The sequence below is a fragment of the Oncorhynchus mykiss genome, chromosome 1, assembly GCF_057628025.1.
Source record: "Oncorhynchus mykiss isolate SJ-2025 chromosome 1, ASM5762802v1, whole genome shotgun sequence".
NCBI classification, from domain to species: Eukaryota; Metazoa; Chordata; class Actinopteri; order Salmoniformes; family Salmonidae; genus Oncorhynchus; species Oncorhynchus mykiss.
In genome coordinates this window covers 66,211,207-66,237,240 of record NC_143022.1, presented here as the reverse complement: position 1 = coordinate 66,237,240, position 26,034 = coordinate 66,211,207, and the positions used below count along the sequence as shown (strand labels likewise).

General features: G+C 42.0%; 2 protein-coding genes across 12 annotated transcripts in view; one reads left to right on the top strand and one right to left on the bottom strand.

The window, feature by feature from the left end:
- The window catches only part of LOC110526678 (cytoplasmic polyadenylation element-binding protein 3), a 64,826-nt gene extending 59,174 nt beyond the window's left edge, over positions 1–5,652 (bottom strand). For 2 of the 5 annotated variants that reach the window (XM_021607830.3, XM_021607839.3), the window contains exons 1-2: positions 5,453–5,652; positions 1,267–2,114 (exon numbers count right to left, since the gene is read on the bottom strand). In XM_021607830.3, coding sequence (XP_021463505.2) covers positions 1,267–2,114; positions 5,453–5,492 — 888 coding nt within the window. In that variant the 5' untranslated portion in view covers positions 5,493–5,652. The other 3 variants (XM_021607846.3, XM_090237047.1, XM_090237044.1) reach the window with 2 other exon arrangements.
- march5b (membrane-associated ring finger (C3HC4) 5b) overlaps positions 3,979–26,034 on the top strand; it is a 45,398-nt gene continuing 23,342 nt past the window's right edge. For 4 of the 7 annotated variants that reach the window (XR_016487287.1, XM_090203569.1, XM_021573327.3 and 1 more), the window contains exon 1: positions 5,665–6,080. Coding sequence is in view for 4 of the 7 variants with exons in the window: in XM_090203569.1 (XP_090059695.1) it covers positions 6,037–6,080 (44 nt within the window). In the remaining 3 variants the exon portion in view is untranslated. 7 annotated transcript variants of the gene reach the window in all.

The following is a 26,034-nucleotide window of genomic DNA, read 5'->3' as shown; positions in this document are numbered from 1 at the left end:
AAAACGTGACTTACATTGGCAGCATTCTAGTACTCTCCTTTAAAATAGTGTAAAAGTATTTAGTCAATGACTCAGAAAGGGACCTTTTCTTTCCCCTTTTTTAGATAAGCCTTTCAAAGTAAAAAAATATATATAAAAAATATTTTTAAAAGATCTATAGAATCACAGTTTACTGAACCGGCACTGTTCATTACTTGTTTGTCAAGTGACTGTAGCCTAGTGCATTCTTTAATTTCTGTCTATAGCTTTTTAAAATAACTAGGCCCGAATAAACTGAACTAATTACTGTCTACGGCACATCAGGCTATAGTGACAAAGTCAAACGTTTGCACAGTAAAACAAGAGAGAGGGTGGACTCTCAACAATGTTTCATACGTCACTGTTACAATGCAATTATGACTAATAATGTATCGCGAAGCGGATACTTACGTAATAATTTGGTTACACAGTATAATCATATGAGAGCAGTGTATCGAAGACCTACCACCCACTAGACTAAATGTCACCCTTTAAGAGCTATTATTAAAGAATTTTCTTCAATAATCACGATGATTTTCACTACCATAGGGTGGGAAGTGAACTCCAGAGCCATTTCTCAATGGAGTCAGTCCCCCTGACCGTAGAAATATCATTAATAGAACGGGCTAGGAACCTCTAATCCTGGCAATTTGACAAGTAAACTCATGGGTACACATGCAATGGGTGCCTGGTATTGTGATGCAATAATTGACATGGTAACAGAATGTTCATTCAAATGATTCTAAATGTGTTTTTCTTTAAGGTCAGTTGAGTTGCTTCAACAAATCACAGCACAAATGATTGATGGGCACACTTCCTGCTTTGCTCCAATGAGTACACACAAAATGGCTGTCAGTCAACCCTTATGCCATCACTGACTTGAATGGGGAGGGCCGTTCTATTCATTCTATTTCTGTGCTGACACCGATGGAAAATGGGAAATTATGCATAGAAACCTTATTATAAGGTCATAATAGACTAATCAATATCATAACATCATAATAGCCTAATCACATACTAAACAATCCATTATGACACTTCTTTAACATTGTTTAAATGCAACCTATTAGCATACATATGGCTATAGGCTACTTCAACAGTTTCAAAAGTTCTCTCATGACGTGGACAAGTCATCATCATCATATTCTAACACTTGTGCCCCTTGCATTTCATTTACATACCAATATTGTTTATTATGAAAATGTTTAAAATTGGATTGAGGTTTCCTTATTATTAGGCCAAACATACCTGAAAAGGCAGCATATTGTTGCTGTTGTCCATTCTTAAGGCGTTGTCCTCCATCCAAGATTTCTGGGTGAGGAGACCAGCTCTCGGGAATTTTGGGGGTGCTATAACGTTGCTAGAATAGGGCCTTTTCATCGGGGAGATGGGGTTCATGGAAGAAGGCACCCCTACACCGACCCCCACACCAACCCCAACTCCCACAGCTCTTCGCGGGTCCCTGCCTGCCTGGAGACCGCTCCATGGATTGGAGGCTGTGCTCCAAGTGGCATTTTGGTGATTATTCCAACCCAAAGATGAGGCAGGTGAAGAAGCCTTGCTATTCATGACAGACTGGTGACTGTAAGCGTTTCTCTGTGGAAAAGGACCGTGGTTGGGGCTAACAGGGGATCTCTGTTGCTGCGCTGGCTGGTGCTGGGCTTGCTGCTGTGGATGCTGAGACTGTGCCAAGCCAAGCTGAGGTGAGAAATTGCCTCCAAGTACCGGATTTATGTGGTGGGGGAAGCTCTGGAAAAGCATTGTTTCCTTCACCGAGGGTATTCCTTGATTAAAATTGTCGTCCACGGTGTTCGTAGTTCCAGTAGACCAAGTGCTACCAAATGAGGGGGACAGGGTGCCACCGGTTTCCTGCGGCTGATGAAAACTCAAGCCTGGCAGGATCGGAGACTCCATCGGCACTTTCTCTTTGTTGAGAGCTGAAGCTGCTTGGTTGCTCACACTCGACGGGCTCTCATCTAATGTAGGGGGATCCGAAGGGGTCGGGGTGGAGGGAGGGTCTACTGCTGGATCTAGCTGCTGATGAGGTTGGGCTTTGTTTTTGTCCATCAGTAAATCATCCTGCATGGTTTGCTGAGCTGAAACGGGGAAAACAGATAAGTTATTTACCATTGAGAATGTCATAGACTAGCCTCACTGGGCTGTTGTGATATTTTAGAGAGAACTCCATGGGGAATTTTTCTGCTGCTGGAGGCGAATTAGTGATCACCCATTTAGAAAAAAAAATCAAATACTGCTGGTGTATTACAATAAAGTGCACTTCAGCAAGAGATGAAATAGTTTCACCCTTTCTGACGCCAGCGATCCACTCGGATGTGTGCGGGAGAGACACGTGGAGGACACCGATATCCACCACGTCTTGTTTTCCTTTACCCAGAAACTCCGAACTGCAATGTGAGACTGATTCTTGTTCCTGTTTATTTTTCTCCCTAGAACCAACCCTGAATTAATTTGCAAAAAATACAGCTGCTGCGTCCTTCAAGGTTAAAGAGACACACCACCTTGACCCACCCACTTCTTAGCAAAATTGACTTTTTTTGTTGTTTTAGGTTTCCGTGACAATGATAGCTGCATAAGAGATGATGCACTTTTGTATGGCAATTGGCCTAGTAGTAGGCAAGACATGAGCTACACGTTTAAGTGACTTCACAAAACAGCTTGCTACATAGGCTAACAAGCTTCACCCTAAAAGCATGAATGTTATAGAGATTACGATAAGAGGCAGCTTCAATTACTGCATTAAACTTGGTAAATTTTTCTGTCACATTTTTTATATGCAGATTTTCTGAGTAGGGTGCAAATGGGTGCTATAACAGAGACAGCCCTATACGCAAATCTATGTTCACAAAAGCCTAGAGGAGCAGTGTCGCGCCTCTTCTTTCATGCCTGCCTGCTTTGATCAAAATAATATTTATTACATTTAGTTAATTTCGTATTTTAAGGCTATCATAAACTCTTTATAAAAGTTTATTCTGGACGGCCGTTAGCATAATTGTAGACAATTAGGCCCATCGCTGGTAATAAATGTACTAATATTAAAATAATTATGCTTGCAAGCGCACCTTTGAATGAGTCAGGATACTGCACGGTTTATTTTCCATTCGAGATAACTGTGGCCTAATATTGCCACCGTGTGATATTTAGAAACTATTCAGAATAGGCTAAAACGACTCCCACACAGTAGCCAGCCAAATGTATGTTGAGCACATCATTTTAATTCTCAGGATTTTAGAATATCCTATTCCTAACAGGTGTGACGTAGACTTCTCGTAGAAAGTACAATATTGCACAGCATTTTGTACAGTGCTTAATCCTTGTTTTCTCCTCGATGCATAAACGCTGCATGTTCATGGTCATCAAGTAACCAAATACGGGTGCAGTTAACCAGCCTAAAAGAAAAACAATGCACCAATTTCGATAAAAACTAAAAAATCGTATTTTCCTTTCGCGTTGGTTATACCAGACATTAGATACATTCACAAGCGGGCTATTAAAAATTCGTATCCGACCCACAATTGTACAGGTAACGTTATCACCAAACAAACACCGCAACAGCATGCACACCCGTGTCGGTTTTCTGTTTGACATGAAACTCAATTTACCTTTATCTTTCACCCTTTGGGACTCTGTAAATAACGCTATTTCTGTTTGCCTCGTCTGGGTTAAGATATGACTAATGAGTTACCCTTCGTGCGGAGGTAGTCAGCAGTTGCTTCAACAGCTGATCGACTGCGGCGCATGGATGAGGAGGCTTCAGGGAAATGTAGTTTATTAGTGTAACTTGTCCGGAATGCAAAGTTTGGTCGAAAAAAATACGATTGTTTTGGTCAGCTTTTGTTTTGAATGTAGACCCATGTATTTTTGCATTAAATCAGGCTAGCATTTAAATATGACTTTTATTGACTATCATCGTTAACCCATTCATATCCGGTAAATAGGGTTAGTGTTCCCAAGGCCATATCTCAATGTTACAGCGCTTGTTTAGGAGGCGGCCTGTGCTAAGTAGCTATCTAGCGTGCTACAAACACCTGTGTGTAAGCGTAAGTGGGGAGAAAGTGTAGTTCATTGACTTGAGGCAAACACAGCATATGGAACTGTGCAAATCTGCCACAGTAAGTGCATATGTTTTATTTGAAAGATTATTCATCGCTGATATGAAAGATAGGCCCTTATCTACGTTTCAAACCATTTCGCAAGCAATAATTGACGTTTCTAAAACCAGTAAAACACAGCGTCAGAATTGTAGTTCATAGACAGCCGTGGGCGAAGCTAACTGCTTGAAAACCCTAGAGGGGGGTTTTCGTGAGCTAGATGTAACTTGGGGATAGTAATGGCTATGTGATGCTCCATTAGCCGTTTAAGAAATAAGGCCCGAGGAGACGTGGTATATGGCCAATATACCACGGCTAGGGGCTGTTCTTATGCACGACGCAACGCAAAGTGCCTGGACACAGCCCTTAGTCGTGGTATATTGCCCATATCACAAACCCCCGAGGTGCCTTATTGCTATTAAACTGGTTACCAATGTAATTAGAGCAGTACAAAATAAATGTCATACGTGGTATATGGTCTGATATACCACGGGTGTCAGCCAATCAGCATTCAGGGCTCGAACCACCCAGTTTAATACCTCCTCAATTCCTGATTTGGAATACAACCAGTGTCTTCTAAACGTTCATGTCTAGTTGCGAGGTGTCATTTAAATTTAGAAAATGCTACATTAAAAATGAGATCATTTTTTTTTGCTCCATTAAGTAATCCAGCAATTAGTATGCCACTATTGTTTATTTCAAATTCTCTCACTGATCGAGACAGGTGAGTATCATGACATGCAGCACTTTGGGGTGGACACCCACCTGTCTCAATTAAATGAGAATATTTGAAATAGATAAAATGGCAGTGTACACATTGTTTGATTATTTCATGGAACAAAACATTTAACTGAGCATTTTCTAAATTCAAACAAAACCCCTGCAACTATAGACATGGAAATAAAATACATTGTTTGTCTTCCAAGTAGGAAATTTGAGGTAGTATTGACAAGTTAAAAGGTAAAAAATAAAAAATAAATCAGTGCTGAACCAAATGGGAAATCTAATAACGCTTATCAACCAGCTGGAATAGAGTAGTCTGACTAGGCGATATTTTAATAGCTACATTAGACGAGACTTCTTTTCTCCACCTACCACAGACCCATGTAATTAGGGGAGGGGGGGGGGGGGATGTATCCCAGATCACATTTGCACAATATCTTCCATGACTGCTAAAACTGTTGCAACATTTTGCAGTCATTTTAACCAAGCAAATTTAAAGAATAAAGATACAACTGAGCCATTAAATGAGATGCACTCATATGCACTGCCCGAAGCTTGTGGCGTAATAAACGCTACAGAGCGCTATAATAAATGCAACCTACCGCAATACGAAGTATTCTGTAGCCATATGTGTATCTTCATGATGCTCGTCTTCCCAAGTAGGCTTTGTGCCTCTTAGGTAGGTCCGCCTGCACAAGTTAGAGCATTAATTAATTAGATATTTATTTGGCAACATGAAGGAGTAAAACTCGGGTCGGACTACATATCCCAGGCATCCTGTAACTGTGATTTCTCAGCATCTGACGGGCTTGTTATTGTTGGTGACGTAATACGCACCAGGAGTTCCCGTGCGTTACCTCATAGAGAGAGCCAGTCAATTGAGTCAAGCGGTCGCGCCAAAGCGTTAAAAATGAGTTTTTAGCAAACTATTAAACTGAAACCGTAGATGAAGCATCGAGTTGTAAAATCATTAGTTATGACTGCAAAGGAACTGGGTTATTGTTCAAGTTTTAGCTAGTTCATTTCGGTTAGACAAGTTAGCCGGCTAGCTAACGTTAACCTCTTCGACTTCGTGCCAACAGAAAAAGCCTCGCCGCTTTCAACAAGGCCAAGCTACCTAACCTGCATATGTAATTAATACACTCAACACGTTTGAGTGTACTGTTGTTTTACTTTTATTGGCCACATGTCGGAAGAGAGCGCATTGGTAATGCAACAGAATTTGGACAGGTGAGTTGAGTTTACCGTTAGCTAGCTATCTAACAAGTAGCGAAGCTAGCTAATGTAACGTTAGTTGGCTAGCTAGGTGGACCTTGGATTCATGGTTAATAACTTTACTCATTCTTACCTTGTGGCAAGTATTGTAGTTCAGCTAGTCATATGTTGCACGCTATAGTCATTGTTTCATGCATCTTGGTAACTAAAACCATGTGTTTGGATCAGTGGGCTGGACCATCATCAGATGTGAGCTGGGGGGGCTCGGGGTCACGCGAGGTATCTGGCTGAGGATGGCCATATCATCAGGCAACCTCTCTTTTTTTGGCCGTTGATTGACAACTCAGGGGACTGATTGGGATTTTGTAGTGTCAAGGTGTCATTAAGGTGTGGTTGACCTGTATTACTGCTTTGCCCTTCACACTAGTCAGGGATTGCCAGGGCCGCAGCACAGACCTGGGTATGCTCCAGTCCTGAGTCTGATAACAAGATGCACATTTATTTTGCATGTGCAATGTCCATGTGCAATTACCAGCGGTAAACCAGCTAAAATCTGAAGTTTACCATAATGGCTGGTCTACTACAATATCACTAAACCCAATGTGAAACACTAATGGAAATGCTGTTTTAAATTAGATTGTTTTTACATTCAATATGAACTGGGGTATTTGTATGTATTATGGATCCCAAGGCAGCAGCTACTCTTCATGGGGTCCAGCAAAATTAAGGCAGTTATACATTTAAAAAACATTACAATACATTCATAACAGATTTCACAACATATTAACTGTGTTCCCTCAGGCCCCTACTCTATACCACATATCTATAACACAAAATGCATGTGTGTCTATTTGTGTTGCTTCGCAGTCCCCACTGTTCCGTAAGGTTTATTTGTATTTGTTTTTGGCCACTGCCACGTGACTCGCTGTCTGAAGAAGCTAACCATTTTTGTGAATGGGGTGGTGTACTTAATCAACTGGCCACCGAGTGTAGATGGGCCTAACCTTACAAACATTTTGATCTGGTATGTCAAGTTAACAAAACGGTTCTATACTCTGCTCCGCCTAAACAGGTGGGTTAGGCCTAGATTTTAAACATTTCATCTAATAGGCCTGTGTAGGCTTAAGTCAAGTAAGTTAATTTAATTTTGCCGTACTGGCCATTGTTTGTTAATGCTGTGACTAATCATTCTCACCTCAGAGGCCATGGCAACAAGCTTGCTTGACCTTCAGATAGAATCTGGTATTCACTATGAGTTTGTTATCAATCTTCATAGCACCATGATGACTATGGACCTATCTGTAGCAGCCAGCTACTCTTGTAGCTGTTGAATTACTTTAGGCCTACAGTACATGCCAATCAATACTCCGTTGTTGTCTTTGATCAACTTTCCTTCAGTTGGAAAAAAAAGGCCTATAACGAAGATTACTTTCCATAGAGGTTTTAGGCTAAACCTTGCAATTGAAGCTCATCTAAAATTTAGAGACCTGTGATGAATGCTGTGACTATGGATTGTGGTGGTGATCCAGAGGGAGTTATTGATTTGCTCTGGTTGTAGAGCAGGCCTGTTGTCTGTCTCCTGACCTTGCCAGTGTTTTATTTTCCGCTGTGGGCTGTATTTGCCAGAATGTCCCTGCTTGCGTACCATAAAGCAAATTCGGTAACTGCTTTGGGCACGACAAGTGAAACACACGGGTGAGCTGTTTTCCGTTAAAAAAAAAATATCATAATTTGTAGCCCTGTACTATGTGACATGGCACATTTCATAATTTGATCTTTTGGAATGTGAAAACATGTTTTTTTTTAGATGACGGGCCTAACTATTGTGCAGTGGAAGGAAGCCTCTGCGATTGCTAAATGTGTAACAGCTCTGCATGCCACTGCCATGCCAGGAATCTACACTGACATTTGTTACAAGGAGTTGTTCACTTGTTCTCAAGAAGAAAAATAAATGCATACAAATAAATATATTTGAGAAATTAATGTTAAGAATTGCCAGCTATTACAAAATACAGGTTTTTTTTTTTGTATTACAAAATACATATTTTTTTTATTTTTAAGATTGATTCTAACCTAGATGGGGTCTTGGCTTATATGAACCCTCGGTACTTTTCAGGCTTTTATCCTGAAGAATATCTCCCTTTCTATGCTACCAAGTGTTTGCGTACTACTGGTAAAGTAACCACAAATATTATGATAAATATAATCTATGGTTACTAGGTTGTTAGTTAGCTAGCTAATACTGTGTAACATGCCTGAGCAAGGTTAGCGGCTCGCAAGTCATTTTAGAACGGCCTGCGACGTGGTTTATGAGTATAAAATGCGGTCCTGCCAATCTGCGATAGAAAGAAAAACACGTTGCACCGGTATTATGGGTCAACATTTGGTCGGTTTGGGCTAGAAGCGAGCTGTTACTGGGCTCTACAGTGTGACCATTTTACTTGCTTATGCACCTAAATATTTTTCTGTGCCACCTGACATTTTGTATTTAGGAGCACCGGTGTGCTCTAGAAATATTAAGGATTTTGGCTTTATCTCATTTTTCATTGTGCGCCTAACATGCTCTTTGTAAAAAAATATAATAAATACATTTTTAAAAGTCAGTGTAGAGCCCTGCGTTCTCTCTGTAGTAATGGTGCAAGCACGATGGTCATGAATCTGCGGCCGGTGTATTCTCTATGGCAGTCAGAGGTGCACTGGTGCTACCAAATTAAAATTCCATGCAAAATATTTGGGGGCATATGCTCAGAGCTGAGTTTGACGAAACCGATGGCAGGAAGATGTATGTCACGTTCCCCTCGTTTTAAGCTGTTGTGTTTGTTGCTCTATCAGTGACAAACACACGGCTCCACATGTTTTTTGTCTGGGCCTGCCACTAGCAGCAGGTTCCCCCTGCAATGCAGTGTTTCACGAACGGAGGAGGGAGACACTTGCACACACAACCTCCATGATTCTCTACCCTTTTATTTTGGTTGGGCATTAGCCATACTATGTTATCGTTTACCGTTTCCATCTTTGTTTTTCTGTAATTATGTCATACAATTCATATATTGTCAACACTGGACAGCAAAATGTGATTTTGATATTCTGAAGCAGGGGTTCTTTAAACTTTTTCAGCCTGGGGCCCAAATGAGAAATTCTGTGTTATCATGGGACCCAAGCTTATGAAGCTTATATGCAACTATGTGTAAATATTGGTACATTTCATTACCCTTATGCCTACAACAAATGCAATATAGACAAAAACAAATACCCATATAATTAGCTCTTCATGTTTATTTTCTCCATTCTCTGTTTTAAAATACAGTAACTATTTGTTTATTTTGAACTGGAATAAACTGATCAAATCACACCGGTTGAAGTTTTCAACAAGCATGTCTATTCTGGACTCAGGTTTTGATAGTGCAACATGGAGGACATGCTCAGCGTAGAGTCTGTTTCTGTACTTTTTTAAAAAGTATGTCAGAGATAAGAATCCTGACTCGCATATGTATGTGGTGCCGGACTGGATCAGAACATCGACTGCTTTCTCAGTCAGGCAGGATACCACTTCCTGCTATAGATTACCAACCCAGAACTTTGTGTGTTTGCCTCAAAGCATCTTACTTCAATCAGTTTATTCTAGTTCAGAATAAAAAAAATACTTGTTTTTCAATAGCAACAGTTGCAATTAAGATTTGTTTACAACATTTCTTCAGTAAGATGTACAGTAGGCCTGATAATTTTGTCATCTGTATTTACTGTTACTATACAGTTATCAGTAGCTTGCTTTGGCCAACGTTACTATAGCTATTAGCTGTATACAAGGCTAGGGGATAGTTTGAAAGAGAAACTCACATCTATGAGAGAGAGTACTCCTTTATTTCTGCTTATTGTTATAAAATGACAGCAATGCCTTGCTAGCTGACTGACTTTTCCACTGTCGGCGCACTGTTTCCTGAAGCATTCTTCCTTGTTCTGAAGGAACTCCCTGTGTTTACCCTCATGCTGTGGATGTTTGGACAGGACGTGTCGTTTTATTAATTAGTTTGTTTTGAGAGACTTATTACTAAGCACTTCCCTGCACAAAACACATTGTGGGCGCTCCTCGTTATTTCTCAAAGTTGTTATGAAACCAAGAGAGAAACTCATTGGTGTATTTGCGTTTCATGACGATGGAGCTCAGTCAGAACTTGCTAGCTTGAGTCATTTGATGACAGTGGTGAGTGTTGGCGAGTGGGAATGACAAGTCAGTGGCTGACAGCGCATCATCTGCTGCTGAACGACAGCGCTGCAGCGTGTGGGTCGCAGAGTGATCTTGAAGAAAACTGCAGAAAAAAAGTTGTTGGTTAACGGCAAAGCACACGGGCATCTCCCACTTGCGCAGCTGCCAAACTGAGCAGAGACCGCTGCTAAGCACAGAGTGTACTGAACAGTGAGCACAGTTATACTTGGCCAAATCAATTTCAGTAATCAATTATATAATTATACATTTACTCTGACACGTTGCAACCCACCATTAACAGGTCCACGACCCACTACTTTAAGAAAGACTGTTCTAAAGTCTTGGCTGTTGGTTGTTGTGACTCCTGTTTGAGGTTGGAATGATGGGGTTTGGGGGGGGGGGGGGAAGAGTCGTGAAATAAGAGTTGTGGCTAGTCTTGTGGCTTTCCCTGGGGAGGCGAGCGTTGAATGCATACTCATAGGTTTGGGTTAACTGGGTCCGACCCCTGAGCCAAACCGTAAAATATAGACTCCTGCGGATTCACAGTGTAACTTAGGCCAGTCTGACTGGAAACAGATGCCAAATAGCAAGTCCCAGCCTGACATTTTCCCTGCTGTTCGATGCAGGTGGCAACAATACACAAGGGTCATGGCGTATGCCCTTGATTGAGTAGAGGTAGGCTACACAATGTTGTTATGGAGTTAGGTTAGTAGTAGAAGACAAGTGTTTTGATCTGTTAGATTGGAGTAGGCCCAACTAAGGATTTGTTTGGAGTTGAGGTAGGCTAGATGTTACTTGTTTGTTGTGGAGTAGAGGTAGCCCAAGCATGTTTGGTGTGTAGAATGTATTAGATGCAGACTGAGTCTATTTGTTATGGGGTGGAGGCACTAAGGCTGTCAGACATGCGGAAGCCCCCGGACCTTAACCTTCATTGAAGACCTTTTGTGGGCCAGGATCCGGTCGCCTGCCTTTGTGCTAACGGAACCTCCAGTTTTCCCACAGTCACGTGACCGCCGCTGAGTGAAAGGAGCCTTTGTGTGAGTGGCTCTGGCCCTTCTTAAAAAACAGAAGCATGACTCGTGAGATGAGGTAAAACTAATCGTACCATCATCCTCGTCTTTGTACTGGACTGTGATTCACTCCGTCGTGCACCCCATCTCTCAATCAAGTGTGCCTTTTCACTCCATCTTTACCCTGTTTTGAGAAATGGTGCAAAACATAATGATTGAAGGTTAACTTAAATCATGGGAGTTGTTGCTGCGTTTTTGTTATTTTCCAGAGCCAGGTTCTCTTCCTGCTGGTTGTACACAAACACAATTGTCCAATAGTGCTTAGGTTGCTGTGTCGCAGTAGCAACATTCTTTCAGCCCTGGCAAGGAGTGTTGGGCTTGGAGTGATTAAATGCTGTCCACTACTCGTCACATCCCAAATCTCACACACAGACACGTGACATCACTTCTATGGCCCCGTTACCACAGTAACCTCCCGCCCTTGAAAGTGCAGCTGAACATTTTAGTCTCATGTGATATTTTGGTTAAAAGGCTATGGTCACAAATGTTTTTATTTAGCAATGTACCACATTACTTCTAAATATAGATGTTGTATGAATGTTACAGGCAGGGTCCTGAATGTTCTTCAGCTGGTGAACCTCATCTTGTGTAGGGCAATGGCAGCCTGTCTGGCAGTACTCCATGACCTTGGACTCATAGACTCTGCACTTTGACTCTTGCCAGCCCTGTGCTGTCTTTTCCTCTTTTCAGTCTGATGTTGAGCTTGTTCCCTGCTGAAAGCTTTCATCCAATGGGTCTATAGGATCTGTACTAGTAAAGCTTGTGTCAAGGTCAGCAGCTGCAGTATTAGTCTGAAGGACAAACACTAACCAGTCAGGGATTAGCCACATTTGACTACTTTGTCTCCATCAAGACACACAAGGTACTATATCTACCCATTATCCTCGTGTCAAGAGATCATGCATTCTAACCTTCACACACACTACCCACCCCCAACATACCAGTCAGTTACCAACACCATCCCCTCCAATTTAGACTTCTAGCTTTGCATTAAACGATCAACTAAGGCTCCATAATATAGAGAACTACATTAGAAGTGATAAACACACAAACTATGACAGGAAGACACGGACCATGTTTATGCCTAGCTCCAGTATATTTATTTGCTCATCATGGAGTCATGGAAATATTTTGCAAAGGTGACTTCCACTAGTTCCTGGTGCTGAGCTTGATGCTGCTGCATGCAGATGTTTATGGGATCAGACGTTGTAAATAGAACACTTAGGCCATTCACATTAGCCTCTGCGATAGTTAGTTAGCTAGCTAATGTTTAGATAAAGTCCAGTAAGATGTAGCTAATGTAGCTTGCAAAGTTACAAATCACATCAACAAATGTTTATTTATTTATTTCACCTTTATTTAACCAGGTAGGCAAGTTGAGAACAAGTTCTCACTTACAATTGCAACCTGGCCAAAATAAAGCTAAGCAGTTCGGCACATACAACAATACAGAGTTACCCATGGAGTAAAACAAACATACAGTCAATAATACAGTAGAAAAATATGTCTATATACAATGTGAGCAAGTGAGGTGAGATAAGGGAGGTAAAGGCAAAAAAAAAGGCCATGGTGGCGAAGTAGGAAGAATGTGCAAAGTAGAGAGAAATAATGGGGTGCAAAATAAATACAGTAGGGAAAGAGGTAGTTGTTTGGGCTAAATTATAGATGGGCTATATACAGGTGCAGTAATCTGTGAGCTGCTCTGACAGCTGGTGCTTAAAGCTAGTGAGGGAGATAAGTGTTTCCAGTTTCAGAGATTTTTGTAGTTCGTTCCAGTCATTGGCAGCAGAGAACTGGAAGGAGAGGCGGCCAAAGGAAGAATTGGTTTTGGGGGTGATCAGAGAGATCTAGCTGCTGGAGCACGTGCTACAGGTGGGTGCTGCTATGGTGACCAGCGAGCTGAGATAAGGGGGGACTTTACCTAGCAGGGTCTTGTAGATGACCTGGAGCCAGTGGGTTTGGCGACGAGTATGAAGCGAGGGCCAGCCAACGAGAGCGTACAGGTCGCAATGGTGGGTAGTATATGGGGCTTTGGTGACAAAACGGATGGCACTGTGATAGACTGCATCCAATTTATTGAGTAGGGTATTGGAGGCTATTTTGTAAATGACATCGCCGAAGTCGAGGATTGGTAGGATGATCAGTTTTACAAGGGTATGTTTGGCAGCATGAGTGAAGGATGCTTTGTTGCGAAATAGGAAGCCAATTCTAGATTTAACTTTCGATTGGAGATGTTTGATGTGCGTCTGGAAGGCGAGTTTACAGTCTAACCAGACACCTAGGTATTTGTAGTTGTCCACATATTCTAAATCAGAGCCGCCCTGAGTAGTGATGTTGGGCAGGTGCAGGCAGCGATCGGTTGAAGAGCATGCATTTAGTTTTACTTGTATTCAAGAGCAATTGGAGGCCACGGAAGGAGAGTTGTATGGCATTGAAGCTCGTCTGGAGGTTTGTTAACACAGTGTTCAAAGAAGGGCCAGAAGTATACAGAATGGTGTCGTCTGTGTAGAGGTGGATCAGAGACTCACCAGCATCAAGAGCGACATCATTGATGTATACAGAGAAGAGAGTCGGTCCAAAAATTGAACCCTGTGGCACCCACATAGTCTGCCAGAGGCCCGGACAACAGACCCTCCGATTTGACACACTGAACTCTATCAGAGAAGTAGTTGGTGAACCAGGCGAGGCAATCATTTGAGAAAACAAGGCTGTCGAGTCTGCCGATGAGGATGTGGTGATTGACAGAGTCGAAAGCCTTGGCCAGGTCAATGAATACAGCTGCACAAAATTGTTTCTTATTGATGGCGGTTAAGGTATTGTTTAGGACCTTGAGCGTGGCGTGAGTAGATAGCAACAGGCTAATTACATTGATTTGCTTTAGAATGTCTAGCCAGTGTATTATGAAAGCTAGCTAGATAATGGTTTAGAAAAACAAATTTAGTTCCTTAGCTAATTGATCTACTTTACCGGTGCTTGACTTCTTAGTAAGGTAACCAATTAAGTGTTACCACAGCAGCCTGTGCTTGCTTGTAGTTTGCATATCCAGGTGCTGAGCACCATACCACAACTAAAATTTTCGACATAAAAATAAATTGTTCTTCGCAGCTGATGTTCTTTGAAAGAGTGGCTGGTCCAGTGAGTAACGTTAGCTACCTTTTGACACCCATTCTCAACTGCATCCACCTACGTGGTACTACGTCCTGAAATAACTATGGATTCTGGATATTATGGTTGGCTCACAACCGGGAATTGTAGATTAACAGTTTCTACCGGTGAGATGCAACATTGCTCGTATTTGCATGTAGAGGGGAAATTCTATTTTTTTATGACATGTTAATAACATATTAACGTCAGTCTTGAATTTGGCCTTTACTACTATAGCCCATAGAAACATATTAAATAACACATTCATAAATGGCAAAACAGACAGTCAAAAAATAAATCATAAGGAATAAGGTTTTGAAGTGTCTGTCCTAAAGGAGATATAAGCAATGTTAGGAAATATTTTAGTGTTTAGGACACACAATAAGCCCCCTTTTTTTGGGCACAAAACTATCTTCATACCTCCATTAATTTAAAAAAAAATGGTACTGGGTTACCTTCACAGTCCCGTGACACTTGTGGGAGTCAGTCGTAGAGCGAAATGGAGGAGACATTCATGAGAATGTAATCTTTCCATAGAGTGATCATATTACACTGAACAAAAATATAAATGCAACATGTAAAGTGTTGGTCCCATGATTCATGATCTGAAATAAAAAAATCCCAGAAATGTTCCATATGCAAAAAAAGCTTCTCTAAAATGTTGTGCACACATTTATTCACATCCTTGTAAGTGAGCATTAATCCATTTCCAAGATAATCCAGCCACCTGACAGGTGTAGCATATCAAGAAGCTAATTAATCAGCATTTTCATTATACAGGTGCACCTTGTGCTGGGGACAAAAGGCTGTTTAATAAAATAAAATGCCGTTTTGTGGGGAAAACTCATTCTGATCGGCTGAGCTTAGCTGCCAAGTGAGTTGGCCAATGTCTTCCAAGGCCCACCTATGGCTGCACCCCTACCCAGTCATGTGAAACAGATTAGGGTCTAATTAATTTATTTCAATTTTCTGATATGAACTGTAACTCAGTAAAAACTTTTGAAATTGTTGCATGTCACATTCATATTTTTGTTCAGTAAAGTTTGTAGCACAAATGGTTCAGATACTAAAGACAGAAGTTGGCACATCTGCAGTACCAACTACAGAAGAGTCTCGTGGGTGTTGTAGAGCAAAACGGTCGTACGATAGACTTTTGTCTCATTGTCTGACAAACACCTAACTGGGCCACCTTCCACCGCAGATGCGGATGGTCGATGCTGTGGATTGAGACACAGCCTATGCAAAATGATATCTCTAGCTTAAATTGACAGATTTCTATGGGGATTTTTAAATTGCTACTTAGATGGACGCACAGATTAATGGACATATACATTATTTGACAAGTGTGGTCTAATTCAAACCAGTCTCTTGTTTCAAGCCTTTGTTGGTTATTGGTTCGCAGGCCTAATTGCTTTTGAGTTGAGACCTGAGTGAAGCTTTTGGTCAGTGCCAGTGTTTTGTTTGAATGTTTAGGCTGTAAAATTGGGCATTGGGGACTGTGTTTTGTAGTGTTTGTCTTGTCGTATGTTCTAGTGTTTGTAGGCCTGTGTTTGTTATTTGCTGAGCAAGACCGAGCGAGGCGAAAGCCAGCCAGGGGTTAGGGTTTTGTGAAGAGGATAGCGTTTCGGCAGTTGTATCGTGGCTTGTCATGTGGAGGGGCAGCATTACGGGAACTGGAGCCAGTGTATCTGGGGGAGCACCCACGCTTGCCTTTGTTCCCCTGTGCTCCTGTGGAGACATCTGTCTACCCTTCCAATCAGCTTCCCGTCCTCCCATTTCATCCCTCTGTCTCTCTCTGCTGCTTCTCAGCTCAGGTTCTACTAATATCCTTCCTCTGGGCCTTTGTTTTCCCCGGCCAGGCTCATAGTCACAACGATATGCTCATGTAGTCAAAAACTAGGTTGATTTTATAACCGAAAATGGCTACTCTGTGACTGGATGCTCTGTGAATCTGGATTAGGAATAACCTCCCCTGGGGTGGGATATTTTTTGACCTCCCCTGATTTTAGGGTAGGAACCCAGCTACAAACGGGCATATGACCCATTATATCCACCGTAGCTAACTGTACTGTAACCGTAGTCACAGACAATACAAGAGGACTTGTTGTGGACATCCCAACAGCGTGTCGTTTCACATTGTGGAGAGGAAATGAGTGGATAGAGTCATAGTGGGAGGATGGATGAGCTTAATATAAGGATGGTAGAGCAGAGGAAGAAGGGTTAAGATCAGACTCTTGTTTCACCACGTGGCCCCTGTTCCTCCGCAGGCCCACGTTACCCAAGCATCCAACCCCTAGGCTCCACTGAGCTCTCCCTCATGTTTTGTTCACCCCCTGGAGGATGGAAAATCAGCCAGGTATTTACCTGGTTACCTGAGCAAGCGACCGAGACGGGGCCCCCCCTGCAGCCTGGTACCAGAGCACACCCTGGGCTGGAGGATTATGACCGATGGCCAAAGATTTGCTATCCATTATTCAAGCCTAGTAGCAGGCAGGTTTAATTATACATGGTGGTATAATGGGATTTTGCCATGTTAGACGAGGGCCGGGCGATACAGCCTGAAAATCATATCTACATTTAAAAAATAAAATAAAAATTATGGCAGATTTTTACGATATCTAGATTTTTTGGGTGTTATTTCTCTAATATTTGTACAATTAAAGGTGAAATACACTCTTCAAATAGTCAGCAATAATCTAATGAATTCAGTTCTTGTTAACTTATACCTAGGCTAAATACAGTATAAGCCTTCCACAACCATAAGACTCAGTAATAATGTAATTATTTTATAATAAATAGTTTAACCTGCATTTCTTTTGGCTTTCAAGTTGGTCTATGAAAATGTGCTTTTGGTTACAAATTTAATCAGAACCATGCATAATGCACATTCACTATTTGTAGCGGGCATGATAGAAAATTAATACAGGTCTCATGAACAATCTCTCAAGCACAAGCCCACTTGCTAGTGAGTAGCCAGCTACTCTTTATAGGAGTGTTTTTATTTAAAGTTTATCCAACTTGGATCTATTTGCTAGGTAACAAAGCAGAACAGTGGAATTGTTATGAACACACCCTTCTGTCCGTCACCAACTGTTTGAACAGCATGCTAGCCATTCCACTTTGTTCAGATGTTGAAATCAAGTGGCCTAGTTTATTTCTCAGCATGGAACGAGTTGCTAATTTCTTATATAATTGTTTTATGCTTATTGCACATTTTATAAACCAGGCTATTACAGACTAAAAAGGGAAGCACAGCCGCGAGCTGCCCAGTGACACGAGCCTACCAGACGAGCTAAATTACTTCTATGCTTCTATGCGAGTAACACTGAAGCATGCATGAGAGCATCAGCTGTTCCGGACGACTGCGTGATCACACTCTGTGTAGCTGATGTGAATGTTGACCTGTTTAAAGGTCTTACAAGGCTGCAGGGCCAGGCGGATTACCAGGACATGTACTCAATGCATGCGCTGTCCAACTGGCAAGTGACTTTACTGACATTTACAACCTTTTCCTGACTGAGTCTGTAATATCAACATGTTTCAAGCAGACCACCATAGTCCCTGTGCCCAAGAAAACTAAGGTAACCTGCCTAAATGACTACCAACCCGTAGCACTCACATCTATAGCCATGAAGTGCTTTGAAAGGCTTGTTGTGGGCTGCCCCCAGGTGGTAAGGGTAGATATCAACACATCCGCCACGCTGATCCTCAACGTGGAGGCCCCTCGGGTGTGTGCTCAGTCCCCCCCTGTACTCCCGGTTTACTCAGGACTGCACAGCCAGGCACAACTCCAACACCACCATTAAGTTTGTTGATGACAGAACTAGAGATTGACCGATTAATCGGCATGGCCGATTTAATTAGGGCCTATTTCAAGTTTTCTAACAATCGGTAATCTGCATTTTTGGATGCTGATTATGGCCGATTACATTGCAATCCACGAGGCGACTTCATGGCAGGCTGACTACCTGTTACATGAGTGCAGCAAGGAGCCAAGGAAAGTTGCTAGCTAGCATTAAACGTATGTTATAAAAAACAATCAATCTTAACATAGTCACTAGTTAACTACACACAGTTGATGATATTACTAGTTTAACTAGCTTGTCCTGCGTTGCATAAAATCAATGCGGTGCCTGTTAATTTATCATCGAATCACAGTCTACTTCGCCAAACGGGTGATGATTTGCACCAATGAACCTAACCATAACATCAATGTCAATCTTAAAATCAATAGACAAGTATATATATTTTTAAACTGCATATTTAGTTAAAATAAATTAATGTTAGCAGGCAATGTTAACTAGGGAAATTGTGTCACTTCTCTTGCGTTTCGGTGCAAGCAGAGTCAGGGTATATGCAGCAGTTTGGGCCGCCTGGCTCTTTGCGAACTTTGTAAAGACCATTTCTTCCTAACAAAGACCCTAATTAATTTGCCAGAATTGTACATAATAATGACATAACATTAAAGGTTGTGCAATGTAACAGCAATATTTAGACTTATGGTTGCCACCCATTCGATAAAATACGGAACGGTTCCGTATTTCACTGAAATAATAAATGTTTGATTAGTTTCTGGATTTGACCATATTAATTGCCAAAAGCTCGTATTTATGTGTTTATTATAATTAAGTACACAATTTGATATTTGATAGAGCAGTCTGACTGAGTGGTGGTAGGCAACAGCAGACTCGTAAGCATACATTCCAACAGCACTTTCCTGCGTTTGCCAGCAGCTCTTCGCAATGCTTGAAGCACAGTGCTGTTTGACTTCAAGCCTATCAACTCCAGAGAATAGGCTGGCAATACTATAGTGCCTATAAGAACATCCAATAGTCAAAGGTATATGAAATACAAATGGTATAGAGGGAAATGTTCCTATAATTCCTATAATAACTACAACCTGAAACTTCTTAGCTGGGAATATTGAAGACTCATGTTAAAAGGAACCACCAGCTTTCATATTTTCTCATGTTCTGAGCAAGGAACTTTAAATGTTAGCTTTTTTACATGGCACATATTGCTCTTTTACTTTCTTCTCCAACACTGTGATTTTGCAATATTTAAACCAAATTGAGCATGTTTAATTATTTATTTGAGACTAAATTGATTGAATTGACGCGTTGAGTATTGCTCTCTCTACCATTTGTATTTCATATACCTTTGACTAATGGATGTTCTTATTGCCAGCCTAATCTCGGGAGTTGATCTTGAAGTCATAAACAGCGCTGTGCATATTCTACATTGTAGAAAATAGTAAAAATTAAAAACCCTGGCATGAGTAGGTGTGCCCAAGCTTTTGACTTGTAAATGTGACCATTCTTGATTTTATTTTTTTATTCACAAATGCGGGTGAAATGCTCCCACTGTGGATCCCTGACCACCTGCCAACGTGGCTGATGAAATACACATTACTCGCCTATGCCAAAATCTACCCGTATTTGGCAGGTGGCGGGGTGTTAATTTTAGGCCCTGTTGGTGATTGAGTTGGAGACGTGTGTGGCCGTGCAGTTATGGGTGAACATGGAGTACAGGAGGGGGTTGAGAATGCCACTCTGTGCTGTCCCTGTGCTAAGTATCAACATGGCAGAGGTGTTGTTGCCTACTTTCACCACTTGGGGATGGTCCGTCAGGATTTCTGGACCCAGTTTCTATTGAATCTATTGGAAACCAAACGGGAGGTGAGGGAGATGAAGAATTTAATTAGTTTTTGGTGGCGAGGGAGACTAAATGAGTTAATGTTTTTTTGTGACCATCAGCTTTGAAATCATCATTTTGCATTATGGTTTGCATATTATCATAAAGTACTAGGGTAGTGAATTCACCTGTAAGCTAGTAAATATCGTCTTGCATTGTAAAAGTGTTCTAGCCTGTAAGGACATTGTTTTGCGAACCGTAATGAAGTTTAAACATATCTACATGCTGTGCTGCATTGTTCAAGAGTGTTAATTTCTGTGCAGCGTGAATAGAGAGCTAACAATGCAGCCCAGACAGCTCTAGCAATGAATGAATGAATGAGCAGTGGAGCAGGCACTTTGCTTTACATGCTGTAAAGGGGTGCTCTGATAGACTTGATCCTCTCAATCACGTGAGTCACATTTGACAGTAGTACCTAAAGTGTACTTTTTTTTTATTTATATGAAAAAAATAGGTTTTGGTATACCGTGCAACACTAGTTGGAGGCTCACAGGTTGCTAAATGCCCATTATGACCTACTCCCTGGCTGAGCTGAATACAAGGATATGGTGGAGATGGCCTATTTAAATTATGGCTTGGCTCCGGAACAGAACACAGCTTTCTGAATGTCACGGAGGAGGGAGATGATGATGCTCCGTCTCTTTGCTCTGACTCCACTCTCTGCTTCTGCTGACTAGAACACAGGTGTTAGAATATTGCTCTACAAGACCTCTGGTATATGTGGAATGCAGTGGAGGCTGCTGAGGGGAGGACAGCTCATAATAATGGCTGAATTGGTGTCAATGAAATGGTGTTAAGCACGTGGTTTCCATGTGCCTGATACCATTCCATTGACTCCATTCCAGACATTAATATGAGCCATCCACCCATCAGCAGCCTCCACTGGTGGAATGAGTAACAAAGGTACACACACCATATCAAGCATGGAGCTATAGTGCATTCGGAAAGTATTCAGACCCCTTGACTTTTTCCACATTTTTTTATGTTACAGCAATATTCATCAGTGGATTAAATCGTTTTTTTCCTCTTCATCAGTCTACACACTACCCCATAATAAAGGAGAAACAGGTTTTTAGATATTTTTTGTGTGCAAATTTCTAAAAAATAAAACATACTTTATTTACCTAATTATTCAGACCCTTTACAATGAGATGTGAAATTGAGCTCAGGTGCATCCTGTTTCTATTGATCATCCTTGCGATGTTTCTACAACTTGATTTGGAGTCCACCTGTGGTAAATTCAATTGATTGGACATGATTTGGAAAGGCCCACACCTATACAAGGTCCCACAGTTGACAGTACATGTCAGAGCAAAACCAAGCCATGAGGTTGAAGAAATTGTCCATTGAGCTCCAGGACAGGATTGTGTCAAGGCACAGATCTGGGGAAGGTTACCAAAATATTTCTGCAGCATTGAAGGTCTGCAAGAACACAGTGGCCTCCATCATTCTTAAATGGAAGAAGTTTTGAATCACCAAGACTCTTCCTAGAGCTGGCTTCCCGGCCAAACTGAGCAATCGGATTAGAAGGGCCTTGGTGAGGGAGGTGGCCAAGAACCCGATGGTCAGTCTGACGGTGTTCCTCTGGGGCGAATGTCCTCATCATGCTGAGGGGATGTTTTTCAGTGGCATGGACTGGGGGACGGACGTATCGAGGGAAAGATGAACGAAGCAAAGTACAGAGATTCTTGATGAAAGCACTCTGCAGCACGTTCAGTCCCTCAGACTGGGGCGAAGGATCACCTTCCAACAGGACAAGAACCCTAATCACACAGCCAAGATGACACAGGACTGGCTTCGGGACAAGTCTCTGAATGTCCTTGAGTGGCCCAGCCAGAGCCCAGACTTGAACCTGATCGAACATCTCTGGAGAGACCTGAAAATAGCTATGCAGTGAATACATATGTCAATGTGATATTTTTTTATTTAGTTATTATGGGGTATTGTGTGTAATTTAATCCATTTTAGAATAAGGCTGTAATGTAACAATATGGAAAAAGTCCAGGGGTTTGAATACTTCCTGAAGGCACTGTAAACCAGTAGGCTATAAGAGACAGACTAGTTTGTCATCCAGTCTCCATACACATCACCAGGTCTTATCTCTGGGTGCTGCTATTTGTTACGTTCTTCCTGCATTGATCAAATAATCATTATGGCCATTGTTTTCTATGAGGTGACGGTCTCATGTTTGCGAGAAGACTTGCAGGTAGTCTCTTCCCTTTGCAAATGGTCCTAGACATTCTGATGCGGTCGGCTTTGTTGGCTATGCCTGTAAAAAAAATAATAATTAAAAACAAGAGTAGGCTGCTTACCCTTTGACGCTGCTAGGTGTGTAGGCATCCACAGCATTTCAGTTCATTTTGCTCACTTAGCAGATTCTTTTGTTATTGATCTTGTTTGAGTTGTGCACAGTCACTGCACCAGAGTGTGTCTGCTCTGTATCCCATGGTACATTTATTCAGTCTACTGTCTGAGAGGAATCTTTGATCAATACACTACACTGTTATCGGTCCCAAGAGCTAGGCCTAGCCTAACAAAATATAATTTCTTCCAAAATCAACCCCAAGTATAAAAGCCGGTGTTTTAGGAGTTGACTTTGTTCTGCTGACTGCCCACTTTCACCGAGTGCTGTCCCCCTGAGGCCATGGCTGAGATTACTTTATTTGGCCCTGGGCTTTGGACAGTGTACTCACAAGCTTTTTATCTTTATCTCAGATGTAGGGGGATTTTATTTTTTGAATCTTCAGCTGCAGCGCACACTGTGTGTGTGTGTACATACATACAGTGTATTCATACACCTTAAATGTTCCACATTTTGTTACGTTACAGCCGTATTCTAAAATTGATTAAATTGTTTTTATTTTGGCCTCCCGAGTGGCGCAGCGGACTAAGGCACTGCATCGCAGTGCTTGAGGCGTTAGAACCCGGGTCTTTAATATCTCGGGCTGGTCAGCACCCGGCCACGACCAGGAGACCCATAAGGTGGTGCACAATTTGCCCAGCATGGTTAGGGGAGGGTTTTGCCGGCCGCGATGTCCTTGTCCCGTCGCGCTCTAGCGACTCCTGTGGCGGGCTGGGTGCATGCACTCTGGCATGGTTGCCAGTTGTACAGTGTTTCCTCTGACACATTGGTGTGCCTGGCTTCCATGTTCAACAAACAGTGTGTCAAGAAGCAGTGCGGCTTGGCAGGGTTCTCGACCCTTGGCATGGCTCTCGACCTTTGCCTCTCCCGAGTCTATATGGGATTTGCAGCGATGGGACAAGACTGTAACTACCCATTTGGACTTCACGAAATTGGGGTAGAAAATTATCATATTAAACAATGCTTTTCTCCCCTCATCAATCGACACACAATACCCCATAATGACAAAGCAAACATGGGTTTTTACACAATTTTGCAAATGTATTAAAAATAAACACATTTACAGAAGTATTCAGAACCTTTACTCAGTACTTTTTGAAGCACCATTGGCAGGGATTACAGCCTCGAGTTGTCTTTGGTATGACACTACAAGCTTCGCACACCTGTATTTGGGGAGTTTCTTCCATTATTCTCTACAGATCCTCTCAAGCTCTGTCATGTTGGATGGGGAGCGTCACTCTACAGCTATTTTCAGGTCTCTCCAGAGATGTTAGATTGTGTTCAAGTCCGGCTGGCTGGGATACTGAAAGACATGCAGAGACTTGTCCCGAAGCCACTCCTGCGCTGTCTTGGCTGTGTAATTAGGGTCATTGTCCTGTTGGAAGGTGAACCTTCTTCCCAGTCTGAGGTCCTGAGTGCTCTGGAGCAGGTTTTTATCAAAAATCTCTCTGTACTTTGCTCCGTTCATCTTTCCCTCTATCCTGACTAGTCTCCCAGTCCCTGCCGCTGAGAAACATCACCGTAGGGATGGTGTCAGGTTTCCTCCAGACGTGATGCTTGGCATTCAGGCCAGAGGTTTCAATCTTGGTTTCATGAGACCAGATAATTGTGTTAATGATGGTCTGAGTTCTTTGGGTGCTGTTTGGCAAACTCCAAGCGGGCTGTCATGTACCTTTTACTGAGGAGTGGCTTCCGTCTGGCTGCTCTACCACAACGGCCTGATTGGTAGAGTGCAGCACAGATGGTTGTCCACAGAGGAGCTCTGTCAGTGCGACCATTTTCTTGGTCACCTCCCTGACCAAGGCCCTTCTCCACTGATTGCTCAGTTTGGCCGGGCGGCCAGTGCTAGGAAGAGTCTTGATGGTTCCAAACTTCTTCCATTTAAGAATGATGGAGACCACTGTGTTCTTGCGGAACTTCAATGCTGCAGAAATGTTTTGGTAACCTTCCCCAGATCTGTTCCTCAACACAATCCTGTCTCTGAGCTCTACGGACAATTTCATTGACCTCATGGCTTGGTTTTTGCTCTGACATGCACTGTCAACTGTGGGACCTTATATAGACAGGTGTGTGCCTTTCCAAATCATGTCCAATCAATTGAATTTACCACAGGTGGACTCCAATCAAGTTGTAGAAACATCTCAAGGAGGATCAATGGACACAGGATGCACCTGCGCTCAATTTTAAGTCTTATAGCAAAGAGTGAATATTTATGTAAATATGGTATTTCAGTTTTTTTACTGTTTTATACATTTGTAAAAAAAAATAAAAAATTAAAAACCTGTTTTCACTTTGTCGTTATGGGGTATCGTGTGTAGATTGAGGGGGGGAAATAATAATTTCCTGAATTTTAGAATAAGCCTGGAACGTAACAAAATATAGGAGTCAAGGGGTCTGAATTAGAGGTCAACCGATTATGATTTTTCAACGCCGATACCGATTTAATGGAGGACCAAAGAAAGCCGATACCGATTAATCGGCCAATTAAAAATACAGTGCCTTGCGAAAGTATTCGGCCCCCTTGAACTTTGCGACCTTTTGCCACATTTCAGGCTTCAAACATAAAGATATAAAACTGTATTTTTTTGTGAAGAATCAACAACAAGTGGGACACAATCATGAAGTGAAACGACATTTATTGGATATTTCAAACTTTTTTAACAAATCAAAAACTGAAAAATTGGGCGTGCAAAATTATTCAGCCCCTTTACTTTCAGTGCAGCAAACTCTCTCCAGAAGTTCAGTGAGGATCTCTGAATGATCCAATGTTGACCTAAATGACTAATGATGATAAATACAATCCACCTGTGTGTAATCAAGTCTCCGTATAAATGCACCTGCACTGTGATAGTCTCAGAGGTCCGTTAAAAGCGCAGAGAGCATCATGAAGAACAAGGAACACACCAGGCAGGTCCGAGATACTGTTGTGAAGAAGTTTAAAGCCGGATTTGGATAAAAAAATATTTCCCAAGCTTTAAACATCCCAAGGAGCACTGTGCAAGCGATAATATTGAAATGGAAGGAGTATCAGACCACTGCAAATCTACCAAGACCTGGCCGTCCCTCTAAACTTTCAGCTCATACAAGGAGAAGACTGATCAGAGATGCAGCCAAGAGGCCCATGATCACTCTGGATGAACTGCAGAGATCTACAGCTGAGGTGGGAGACTCTGTCCATAGGACAACAATCAGTCGTATATTGCACAAATCTGGCCTTTATGGAAGAGTGGCAAGAAGAAAGCCATTTCTTTAAGATATCCATAAAAAGTGTCGTTTAAAGTTTGCCACAAGGACCCTGGAAGACACACCAAACATGTGGAAGAAGGTGCTCTGGTCAGATGAAACCAAAATTGAACTTTTTGGCAACAATGCAAAACGTTATGTTTGGCATAAAAGCAACACAGCTGAACACACCATCCCCACTGTCAAACATGGTGGTGGCAGCATCATGGTTTGGGCCTGCTTTTCTTCAGCAGGGACAGGGAAGATGGTTAA